This window comes from Azolla caroliniana, unplaced genomic scaffold (assembly GCF_043228905.1).
Source record: "Azolla caroliniana isolate FFs.n. ecotype wild unplaced genomic scaffold, voAzoCaro1.0.p SCAF_7, whole genome shotgun sequence".
Taxonomy (NCBI): domain Eukaryota; kingdom Viridiplantae; phylum Streptophyta; class Polypodiopsida; order Salviniales; family Salviniaceae; genus Azolla; species Azolla caroliniana.
In genome coordinates, this window is record NW_028230442.1 from 11,162,614 (window position 1) to 11,174,959 (window position 12,346).

Consider the following 12,346-nt stretch of genomic DNA (forward strand, 5'->3'; position numbering starts at 1 on the left):
AGTAATCCAGGACGAGAACACTAGGCAACGGTGAAATGGATACTCAGGTGCTTAAAAGGCACCTCGGGTGTGTGTCTTAAGTATGGTGTCGGAAAACCTATGCTTGAAGGGTTTACCGGCTCAGACATGTCGGGGGATGTAGACTCAAGCCGATCCACATCAGGGTACGTGATGACCTATGCTAGGGGAGCAGTGTCGTGGCAGTCATGACTACAGAAGTCTGTGGCCTTGTTGACCACAGAGGCAGAGTACATGGCAGCGGTAGAGGCTGACAAGGAGCTAATTTGGATGAGAAACTTTCTCAACGAGTTGGGGATGAAGTAAAGGGATTTCTTGCTTCATTGTGATAGCCAGAGTGCCATACATCTAGCCAAGAATGTTGCATACCACTCCTAGACCAAGCACATACAAAGAACGTATCACTAGTTGTGGGAGAAAGTCGAAGAAGGAGAGTTTACCCTCGTGAAGATCCATACTGACGACAATGGATCCGACATGCTGATGAAGAACCTACCGATAGACCGACTTTAGAGTCTGTCGACAAAGGACATGAATAATTCCCCACAAAAGTGAAGGGGGAGTTTGCTAGGAATATTTCCCTCCAATGGGAGGAGCCGACTGTTCGAAGAGAGCCGACAGTCGAAGATAGGGAGCAACCAATTGATCAGATGAGTCAGTTGATTAGTAAGACTATTATTAATATTAGATAATAATAGGAATGACAGTAGCAATGGCTACATTTGTAAATAACCTATACAGGGTATAAGTGTAAATACACTTAGGGCAAGTAGAGAAGCATATGAGAGAACAATGTGTGATCCTTTGTTGTAGCTAACGATAGAGAAGAGTGAGAAGGAGAAGAGAGACTGAGCGAGCGGCGCCATAGCTGTGTTCTGTAACAGCATACGCCAAGAACCCTGCGCGGCTGATACACTTGGTGTAGAAAGTGTTGTACTCTAATCTCGTCATTGTATATCCAATGTATTGTGAAGCTCCGTTCTCCGTGGTTTTCTCTCGCTTTGGGGTTTCCACGTAAAACCTGTGTGCACTGTTTTCTCTTGTGTTATTGAGTTGTGTATTTCAGCATGTTCGATTCTTGTGAATTAACGATCCGTTTCTCTACATAACATTCTTAGCCAAACACCAAATCAGATGTGCAATTATTCTTTAGAAAGCTCTTGTGCGCAAGCTGCGAAATAATTTGAAGATCAAAGGAAACGAATACATACGTATTAATATTAGAGCAAGAAGGAAGACATTCCATATTATTATTAGTCAGTCTTACTACTACTACTACATTTACATACATACATACATACATTTACATAACATAATACAGACGCTGATGATGGCGGCTGCTTCTGTGACGACGACGACGACGACGACGGAGTGGCACCTGCGGCCGCAGAATCCTAAGAATCCCGTCGTCTTCTTTGATGTCACAATTGGATCCATTCCTGCGGGGCGCATCAAGATGGAGCTCTTCGCCGATATCGTCCCTCGCACAGCTGAGAACTTCAGGTAAAATAACTAGTTACTACACTACCTATTCCTTTCTCCTTCACTTTCGCATTCCTTTCTTCTTCCTTCTTCTTAGAAAATGTTGTTTCTTTGCTCTTCTAAACTTCTTCTTTTTAACACTCTGTCGCCACTTCTAAGCTTCTTCTTCTGCCACATTTGTATCTTTTGTGCTGTAGACTTCTTCATTTTATTCTTTGATATCTTTGCTTAGCAATCACTTCCATTAAGAGGGGTTTCTTACGATTCTACTTCTATGGCAGGCAGTTTTGTACTGGAGAATTCAGGTACATATTCTTTCCTGTTATTCCTTATGTTGAATTAGTTTCCGTTTTCCTTCTGCTTTAGTGGAAGTATTTCTTTTCTTTTTTCTCCTATTAGGAAAGCCAATATTCCTGTTGGATACAAAGGAAGCGCATTTCATCGTGTGATCAAAGATTTCATGATTCAAGGTGGAGATTTTGTGAAGGTCTGCAAAATATATTTTTAGGATAGATGTAACTACCTGATGTTTTGCGTGTGTATATATATATATATATATATATATATATATATGTAATATGTATTTATGTTTATTCATACATACATACGTACATATTTTATACGTATATTTATAGTATACTTTTTCTGAAGGGAGATGGTACTGGATTTTTGACCATTTATGGTTCAAAATTTGAGGATGAGAACTTCATTGCAAAGCATACAGGTCCTGGTCTCCTATCAATGGTGAGAGCATCTAGCTACCCTTTTTGCTACAAGTTATAGAAAATTTGCTACTTGTCCATGGAAGCATAGAAATTGATTCTTGTTTTTGTCTCACAGGCAAACAGCGGACCTGGCACAAACGGAAGCCAAGTAAGCTTTTCAGTTTCAGTTTTGTGTTCTCTGTATGGTAATGATGTGGTAATATTCATTTCAATGAGTCCTAATTGCGTCTTTTGTGTGGTCGTGCTACAGTTCTTTATCACGTGTGCAAAATGTGATTGGCTGGACAATAAACACGTTGTGTTTGGGGTACAAATTTACACTCTTCTTGTTTAATTTCTTAAATGGTTGTAGATGAATTTGTCTATTGAAGTCTTTGTTCAAGTTGTGATTTCACATGGAAAACTAGTAATGGTTATCGAGTCTGATTGTCTTGTCGAGGGATTCACTGGCTGTCCTCTGCTTACAAAAATGATCCTGGAGTGGTAGACTTATTTTACTTTAGTTTATTGAATTAGCAATGTTAGGACTTGTAATGTTGGTTTGTAGATTTTTCATACTTTAGTTTGAGTTTATGAAAACTGTTAGAAAAAATTTAAACTTAAATCAAACCACGAAAACTTTTAAACTGAACCATTGCAAAAAATCCAAGCTCAAACTGAATGGCTCTAGAAATTTTCAAACTGTTAAGCTGTAGTAATGTGTTCGGGTTTCCAAGTTAGTTCCAAACTTAAAATTTCAAGTCAAGTTTCAAATTTTCAAAGATTTCGTAAAATATCAGAGTTAGCCTTAAAAGTTAGAAGGTTTGAGAAAATATTCAAGAAAGGGCCAATCCCAAGCCAATGAGCCATTTAAACTGTTTAAGCCGGAAATGGCTAAGCTAATAAAGGCTCAAACTGAACCGAAGTAACTGAACTGTACAAACTTTGAAGCTGTTAAGTTGCTGTTTTGCTTTTGATTTTGTTCAAACTGAACTATTGTTGATTGCGACATGGACATAATAGGATGTTGAAGTCTAATATGTACAAACGTCAATAGTTAACATCTTTACTAAAGCATAGTACAAAGCATAACAACCATACAACTCTTGGATTTTTACAGCCACTCTTAAATTCCAGACCCTTCAAACATAAAAATAACACTATCACCTGATGTTAAAGTTAAAGGAACCTCTAAATTAGTTAGATAAGATCAAATTAAGAAAAACCCATGGAACATGGATGCAAAGATAAGAGCAAAGTAGTGAAGATAAATTGGCTGTATTGTAGTTATGAAGGAGCCAAGACATGGAACATGGAAGAAAACATTATATGGACAAAAACAATTGACACATCTTTTGAAGACCATTGAAGCTCCTCTCAAGTTCCAATCTCCAGATTTTGGATCATTGTGGAAATTCTGAGTGCATAGGTCAAAGTGGGTTCAATATCACTAGATCCTCCACAATACCCATCTTCTTCATCCCTTCCTTGATTTAGCAATTGTGGGTCCTTCTGTAATGTTACTAAGGAATCGACTTTCGTCCAATATATGGGGACAATATATATTGTCACATGCCTCGTGTGCTTGCTCTCACTCAATAGAAGTGGACAATATACAGAGACCAATCATGTAGAATAGATAAGATGTTTTATCCCATTAATGATGCACTCCTCTGTTGAGGAATTCTATCTTTTTGAGCTCCCCTTCCTATCTCACTCTCAATTTTAAGTTTTACAAAGACATTATGAAATGGTTTAAAAGATAGAAGGCAATAGAAAATCTATTGGAGCATCTCAAGTGATGCTATGAATGTGATCACTGAAAAAAGATTATTAGAGTCACTAAGAACGAAATTGCAAGATTCTAATATGGCAACATTGGAATATTATATTGCAATTGTTAACTTTCAATGGTGGTCCCTATACAAGGTAAGAATGCCAGTATGTACGCAACCACATTTTGCTACCACCATGAGCCTTGGCTCTTGGAGAGCATGCAGTTCTTTGAACTCAGTCACGCAAATCAGGTGCTGAAGTGGCATCATGGCATCATAACTCAAGTATGAAGACAAGTTATCATTTGAAACCTCTCGCATGATGAATATCACTCATTTCTTGCATGCTCAATATATAATGTAATCTGCAAGAAGTATGATTTCTTGTTAGAGGAACAAGATAATTTAAGTGTCAATACTCAAATATTCATCCAAGAAGGGTGAGGATATATGTGCATATACATGAATCCCAAATAGACAATCTTTACTAGAGTAGTAACCCCACTTAGTAGGAAGGAGTCACATGACCATGGGTCAAAATTGGTCTCCTTGTGGAGGATGAAAATTCTTATCTAATGTAATTGTTGGAGGGTGGCAACTCCAGCCCTGCACTCTCTTTCATCTTTATTATCTTTGTACTATATTCTCTCCCTTCCCAAATTCTTCCCTCTAGAATCTGCAACTCTTTTAATGCCTTCTCTCTCTAGAATTTGTAATGCTTTAAATGCCTTTTTTCTCTTCTACTTTTTCCAAGATATTCCCTTTTATTCCTAGTTTTTTGTACTTGTTTGGTAGTACAAGAGCCACTTTATTACCAAACAACCATTTCACCCACTTTCCCCAATTTTGTATAAATAGGCTATACTAGCCTCTTTTGAAATGACTTTTTACTTTGGTTGCTACTTAAAAACAAGCTCTATTATTTGGTCGTGTCTCTACTCTTTGCAACCATTCTTTCTACTGCTGTCTAACAGCCTTCTTATAGCTTGGTTGTGTCTAATTTGTTCTAACTATTGCTCCGCTGCTGCTATTAACAACATTTCTCACATGGTATCAGAGCAGTGAGGTCTCCATACCCTCAGCCTGATTTTTTTTGCCGAAGAGCACACAAACCTATCTTCTTTTATCCCTCCCTCCCAACCCTATAGAGGAGGTTCTCTTAGCAGCCACCCTCCCAACCTCCAGAGGAGGTTCTTCTATTTTCTTTTCCACTCATTTGAGCCTCACCTAGCATCTAAGGAGAAGTAGAACGACCCCGAGCATCTACTTACAACTGCAAATTGTCCAGTTGTAGCTCAAGAGGAGGATATCCATGGCCTCACATACCGCCATTGTTTCATCAACCATTCCCCAACTCCCCAAAAAGTCCATCTTGGATGGGAACAATTACTTGGATTGGGAGGTGCAAATAAAGACCTTGCTACAATACCATCGTTTATGGAATGTAGTCAATGATACTAACAAGAAACCACCAACAACTTCATCCTCTTCAACCAAATCAGTTGTTGGTTCATCTAACACTGAGACTGAAGCTTGGCTAGATAAGGATTCCCGTGCCCATGCTTTCCTCATGTTTAATATTAAACCAAGCATCGCTCGTCAATTTCAAGATACAGATGAAGTGACAGCCAATGAACTATGGACATCCATCAAAAAGAGGTACCATCGATCTAATCATGCTCAAATGATAGCTATTGAGAACCAACTAGCTAATCTCAAGATTCATGACACTCCCAACATCATGGATCAAATAACACAATTTGTTACTCTCCAAAAGGAACTAGTTTCTTTGGGAAGCAAGTCAACTGAAGTTGAGTTTGTGCATCGTCTGATGATAAAGTTGCCTGAGTCATTCTCAGCATTTTGTGACACAATTTGTCTTCTTCCCAACACACCCGATATGAATACATTTCTTGGTATGTTACAAGATAGGGCAACAAGGAAGAAAAGCTCTCAAACTTCCAAGGAGACGCTTCTACATGCGAAAAGTAAAGGCAAGTCGAAGCAAAACGGTAACCCCTACAACAAACCCAATCCAAGGACACCAAACAACCTAGCCTACAAGGAGTTGACCTGTCATTATTGTGGCTACAAAGGTCACATTCAGCCCGACTGTTGGAAAAAGAAAAGAGGCAATGGCAAGAAATTTTCTTCTACCAACAGTCAACCTACACCAAAATCAAACTCGGTCCACTCAGCCAAAGAAACAGTTTTCCTTGGCATTGAGGAACATACTTCACATTTGGCTGGACCAACTACTTCAACCATCGATGAGTGGTTAGTAGATAGTGGTGCCACATCACACATGACCTATGACAAATCCATTTTGCATGATGTGAAGCCTAGCTCTTCCCAAATCTCTATGGGAGATGCCTCAAGCATTGAGGCTTCATGTGTGGGTAATGTGTTTCTTGACAATTCTTCAAGTGAAGAACCTGTCGTTCTTCAAGATGTGCTACATGTGCCTCGCATCTCTACCAACCTACTTTCGGTTTACAAAATCACCAAGCAAGGTTATGGAGTCTACTTTGATAGCTCAGTTTTGGAAGTGATTGACACCAACAGCCTACAAATTGTAGCTAGTGGCACACAAGAAGGGGGTTTATATCGCCTAAAAAGCTCCCATAGATAGCCCCTTGGAAAACTCCAAATCTCATCTTCTTCATCTTCTTCAAGGCTCTCATGCCTTGGTGGCACAAGAAGATCCCACGTTGTGGCATGCTAGGTTTGGTCATCTCAACTATGATTCTCTTCAAAAGCTCTCCTCTTCCCAACTAGTTGAGGGTCTTCCTATTTTCAAATCTCTCAATACCCCATGTGTTGCTTGTCTTCATGGCAAGCAACATCGAGAGCCTTTCCCTCATGAAGCCACTCACCGTGCAACATCTATCTTGGAGTTAGTGCACATGGATCTTTGTGGTCCCATGAAAACCACTACTCTTGGTGGTGCACGCTACTTCATGCTTATAATTGATGACTTCTCCCTCAAGGTTTGGGTTTATTTTCTTGTAGAAAAATCCCAAACCTTCACAAAATTTCAAGAATGGGTAGCTCTCGTGGAGAACGAGACATCAAAGAAAGTTCGAAAGATCAGGTCGGACAATGGTGGAGAGTTTATCTCCCAAGCTTTCCACCATTTCTGCTCTCAACAAGGCATTACTCGCCAATTTTCTACACCCAATACTCCTCAACAAAATGGAGTCGTGGAAAGGAAGAACCGGATAGTCCAAGAGATGGCTCGTACGATGCTATCTCAATCCGATCTTCCTCTCTCGTTTTGGGGTGAAGCTGTCAACACAGCAGTCTACATCATCAACTGCTGCCCAACAAAAGCAGTTGCTGGAATGACACTGGCAGAAGCATTTACAGGTGTAAAGCCCTCAGTATCTCATTTTAAAGTCTTTGGGTGTGATGCTTATGTTCACATTTCAGATCATAAATGGACGAAATTTGAGTCCAAAACCAAGAAATGCAAGTTTCTTGGTTACAACACCCAATCTAAAGCGTATAGGTTATGGGATTTAGAGTCAAAGTCCCTAGTCATCTCTAGGGATGTTCATTTTGTGGAGTCTCAGTCAGATGATTCTAGGATTTCACCTGAGTTCATAGTTGAAATCCCAGCTCCTCCGGAATCTCCTATTTTAGACGAAGATGTTTCATTTCAAGCCCCCCATCTCCTCCTACTCAATCTCTAACTTCGCCAACAATTCAATCCTCTCCCTCAACTCCACTTGTTTCCCCTTCCTCTACAAACCAGCTTCCACCACTTCCCAAGTGGCTTCAAGCCACCATTCGTGATTCTCATCTCTCCGATGCTGAACTTCATGAGTATACATCTGGTTCTTGAACACGTAAGTCACAACGGCCTCCTCACTCATGCAACTTTGCCTTATTGTGCACTGTTGTGCAATCAAAAGAACCCACAACAGCAAAAGAGGCCCTTGTTCTTCCAAAGTGGAAAGCAGCAATGGAAGTTGAACTTAATTCCATTGAGCGGAATCATACATGGGAGCTAGTCCCACGGCCTCTACATCGACAAGTCATTGGATTGAAATGGATTTTCAAGACCAAATACCATGCTGATGGTACTTTGGATAAGCACAAGGCACGTTTAGTGGCAAAAGGCTACTCACAGTCGAAGGAGTGGATTACGAGGAAACTTTTGCTCCAACAGCAAGGTACACCTCTATCCGATGTGCGCTTGCACTTGCTGCTCACAACAAATGAGCCATTTTTCAAATGGATGTCAAGTCAGCCTTCCTTAACGGTGACTTGAAAGAGGAGGTTTATGTTGAACAGCCTCCAGGTTTCGAGATTTTAGAGCAGAAAAACATGGTCTACAGGTTACACAAAGCCTTGTATGGCTTAAAGCAAGCTCCCAAAGCTTGGCATGACAAAATTGATAGCTTCTTTCTCTCTCTTGGGTTTCAGAACTGTAATGCTGACAACAATCTCTATGTTTTTTCCCAAGATAATTTGCTATGCTTGATCATATTATACGTTGACGACCTTCCAATTACAGGGTCCCTTGCATCTAAAATCGAGGAGGTTCGCGCTGACCTCAAAACAACCTTTGAAATGACTGATCTAGGACTTCTCCATTATTTCATAGGTATGGAGGTCTACCAATCACATGGTGGTATCTTTGTCACCCAACATAGGTATCTCATGCAGCTCCTTGAGACCTATAGGATGTCAAATTGCAAGCCACTCTCCTGTCCAATGGATCTAAACTCAAAGCTATCTCGTGAAGACAATTCTCCCATATTTGAGGATATCACGAAATATAGAAGTTTAATTGGGTCCCTTCTTCACTTAACTTATACCAGGCCTGATTTGTCCTATAGCGTGAGTATTCTCAGCCAATTCTCAAGTGCTCCAAGGCAAAGTCATTGGCAATCAGCTATTCGAGTTCTTCGGTATTTGGCCAACACACTCGACTATGGTCTGTCTTTTAGAGGCGGCATTGAGCTTGTTGGCTACTCAGATGCTGATTGGGCAGGTGATATTCTAGAAGGTCCACATCTGGCTATTGTTTTATGTTAGGTTCAGGCTTGATTTCTTGGAAATCGAAGAAGCAAAATTCAGTTTCTACTTCATCAACGGAAGCTGAATATCGCGCCTACTTGGATACTTGTTGTGAGTTGCTATGGTTGATGCAATTGTTTTCTCACATTGGTGTTTTGCAAGACTCTCCTATTGCAGTTTTCACCGACAGCCAAAGTGCCCGTGCCTTGGCACATAGCTCAGTATTTCATGGTAGAACAAAACACATCGAAGTGCACTACCATTTTGTTCGTGACTTAGTGAAATCACAAGTCATCAACTTGGCATATTGCCCTACTCAAGAAAATGGGGCTGATTTATTTACTAAGCCACTTCCAAGGCAAACCATTGATCAACTCCTTGATCGACTCAATGTTGGACCGCCGTTCTGAAGCTGAGAGGAGGTGTTGGAGGGTGGCAGCTCTAGCCTTGCACTCTCTTTCATCTTTATTATCTTTGTACTATATTCTCTCCCTTCCCAGATTCTTCCCTCTCTAGAATTCACAACTCTTTTAATGCTTTCTCTCTCTAGAATTTGTAATGCTTTAAATGCCTTTTTCTCTTCTACTTTTTCCAAGATATTCCCTTTTATTCCTAGTTTTTTGTACCTGTTTGGTAGTACAAGAGCCACTTTACTACCAAACAACCATTTCACCCACTTTCCCCAATTTTGTAATGCTTTAAATGCCTTTCTCTCTTCTACTTTTTCCAAGATATTCCCTTTTATTCCTAGTTTTTTGTACCTGTTTGGTAGTACAAGAGCCACTTTACTACCAAACAACCATTTCACCCACTTTCCCCAATTTTGTAATGCTTTAAATGCCTTTCTCTCTTCTACTTTTTCCAAGATATTCCCTTTTATTCCTAGTTTTTTGTACCTGTTTGGTAGTACAAGAGCCACTTTACTACCAAACAACCATTTCACCCACTTTCCCCAATTTTATGTAAATAGGCTATACCAGCCTCTTTTGAAATGACTTTTTACTTTGGTTGCTACTTAAAAACAAGCTCTATTATTTGGTTGTATCTCTACTCTTTGCAACCATTCTTTCTACTGCTGTCTAACAGCCTTCTTATAGCTTGGTTGTGTCTAATTTGTTCTAACTATTGCTCCGCTGCTGCTATTAACAACATTTCTCACAGTAATCTCTCCCTCTCTTTTTATCATGTGTAGAAGAACTCTCCATTGAGTGCCTAATCAGCTGTGCTCTTAAGTTTTATATCTAGTTCTCCTTTCTTCTCTTATAAATTTGGGTCATCCTTTCTTTATTTGGAACTGCCTTAGGACCCATGATACTGTCAAGGTTAAGCATACGTGGAACTTCCACATAGACTGGTTGGGATTAGTTATTTATTTCTTTAATTTTGCAAATGAAAATTAAGACATTTTCTGAGGGTTCTTATTCACTGTATGTGCAAAATTGAACTGAGATTTCTATATCAATTGTAAGTCCTCATTGAGCCCAACAAAGTTGCATGATGCATGTTTCACCAATTCCATACCTATATGCCAGCAACTTCACAAAATGCGTTTTCCTTCTAGTTATACTATTTAATGAAATTATATGAACACGAAGACAAGGAATTAGATCTTGAGTGCAGAGACAACATCAATGTTATTGCAATAATCTATGACTCTTTGATATACCATTCCATAAGATTTACAGATCCAACTATCTATAAAGCATGCGTAAATGAAGCATAACAAATTCTAAAAAGAAAATAAAAAACGTGAAAACCAAAACTGGTCCAAGTGTTTAAGACGTCATGACAATGGTGTTGTAACATCTCACATGTACCATAAAATAACATGCTTTGTAACCTCAATGTTGTGTGCTACATGCAAATTGTCCTTTTCCATGGGGCTCCAAGTATTGCATTTGGTTGTTCAATATCATCCACCAAGCTTGGACATTAATAAAACTAGGCATGTACTTGTGAAAATGAAGGTCATAAATATGGTGGCAACTGATATCATTGAACATGGGAAGCGGGCTGCAGCAATGCTGGAGAATTTACTGTACACATTGTTACAGTAGAGTGTTGTGATCTGTCTTTGCCAACTTAAATGTGCCCATGCCTTTTACTTTCTAGATTCTAACTAGCAGATGTGCGCTTAAATTCCTAGTGATTTCATAAGCTTCTGTGTTTGGCTCTGGAGGCGCTGCAGCAATGGTGACGAATTTACTGTACACATTGTTACAGTAGAGTGTGATCTGTCTTTGCCAAGTTAAATGTGCCTTCTAGATTCTAACTAGTGGATGTACACTTCAATTCCTAGTGATTTCATAAAATCTGCCTTTTGCGTTTGGGGGCTTGTGTTTGGATTTGGAGTCTAATTTCCATCATGGCTGATCTTCAATGCATCATTTTTCGTTTTAATTCCACTTTTCCTTTGTCTTTCTCTGTAATGATGGAATGAGGGATTGATTGATAGTTTGGTTGATTAATCAAATTACAGAGAGTGCTTGGCGAAAGTCTTTTGGTGGTGCGAAAAATTGAAAATGTCCAAACTGGCCCAAACAGCCGTCCAAAGCTTGCATGTGTTATAACAGAATGTGGCGAGATGTGATCATTACAATACAAGCTGGCTGAAATAAAAAGTCAGGAAAGAAATAGAATAAAACTGAGGACTTGTAAAATTTTATGTGAAAATTGTTTGATTACCACGCAATTAGATACTGATATTAAATATTTGAAGTTTGATTAATGTTCTGAACTTCTGTTTAGCTTACAAAACACAATGGATATTTGAATTGATTATCAAGTAAGTATGTGAAAGACAGATACACAATTTTTATAGGCTCTGAAGTAGGAATCGGCAATGGTTCGGTTTTGGCTTAACCGGTTTGGCCTTGTCCAAACCAAACGGGTTAAGCCGATTAAGCCTTAAGTGGTTTTGCCCAAATCGGTTCGGTTCACTTTGAGCCATCTCAAACTGAGCTCAAACCGGTTAAGGAAGCGCAAGCTTGAACCGAACCGAACTGCCAAAACCCCAAACTGTTTAAAACGGTTTAATGGCAAAGTTCAATCTTGAGCCGAGCAGTTGCTGATTGTTACTCTGAAGTAAAACTTTGAGAATCTGATTTTGATATTCTCTTAACTTGCAAGTTTCTCAATTTAGCTTATTTGAATCAATTTTCTATCTTCTGGACTTGTTAAGGTTTGATTCATCTCTTGTGTTATGTTGCTTCCTAATTCAAGCCATTATGATCATGCACAATTTTATGCATGTATTTACTTGTTCCAAATATTTAAACAAACATTATGTCTGATCTCCTTTTTATCACTTTTGAATTATGTAGATTCAGAATTAAGAGA

At 39.3% G+C, this 12,346-nt stretch overlaps 1 protein-coding gene across 1 annotated transcript; it reads left to right on the forward strand.

Moving 5' to 3' along the window:
• Positions 1 to 1,334: 1,334 nt before the first annotated feature.
• On the forward strand, positions 1,335 to 11,744 carry LOC147861964 (Cyclophilin-like peptidyl-prolyl cis-trans isomerase family protein). Its single transcript, XM_087322093.1, has 7 exons — positions 1,335 to 1,521; positions 1,782 to 1,805; positions 1,900 to 1,987; positions 2,152 to 2,244; positions 2,341 to 2,373; positions 2,476 to 2,532; positions 11,487 to 11,744. The coding sequence occupies exons 1-7, from the start codon at positions 1,346 to 1,348 to the stop codon at positions 11,595 to 11,597; spliced, it is 582 nt and encodes a 193-aa protein (XP_087178219.1). The 5' UTR covers positions 1,335 to 1,345; the 3' UTR covers positions 11,598 to 11,744.
• Positions 11,745 to 12,346: the final 602 nt, after the last annotated feature.

Excerpts from the sequence above, each read along its gene's own strand:
- LOC147861964 (XM_087322093.1), top strand. The coding sequence starts at position 1,346 with ATGATGGCGGCTGCTTCTGTGACGACGACGACGACGACGACGGAGTGG. Across the intron at positions 1,522-1,781 it reads CGCACAGCTGAGAACTTCAG|GCAGTTTTGTACTGGAGAAT; the intron begins GTAAAATAACTA and ends CTTCTATGGCAG. Across the intron at positions 2,374-2,475 it reads CTGGCACAAACGGAAGCCAA|TTCTTTATCACGTGTGCAAA; the intron begins GTAAGCTTTTCA and ends GTCGTGCTACAG.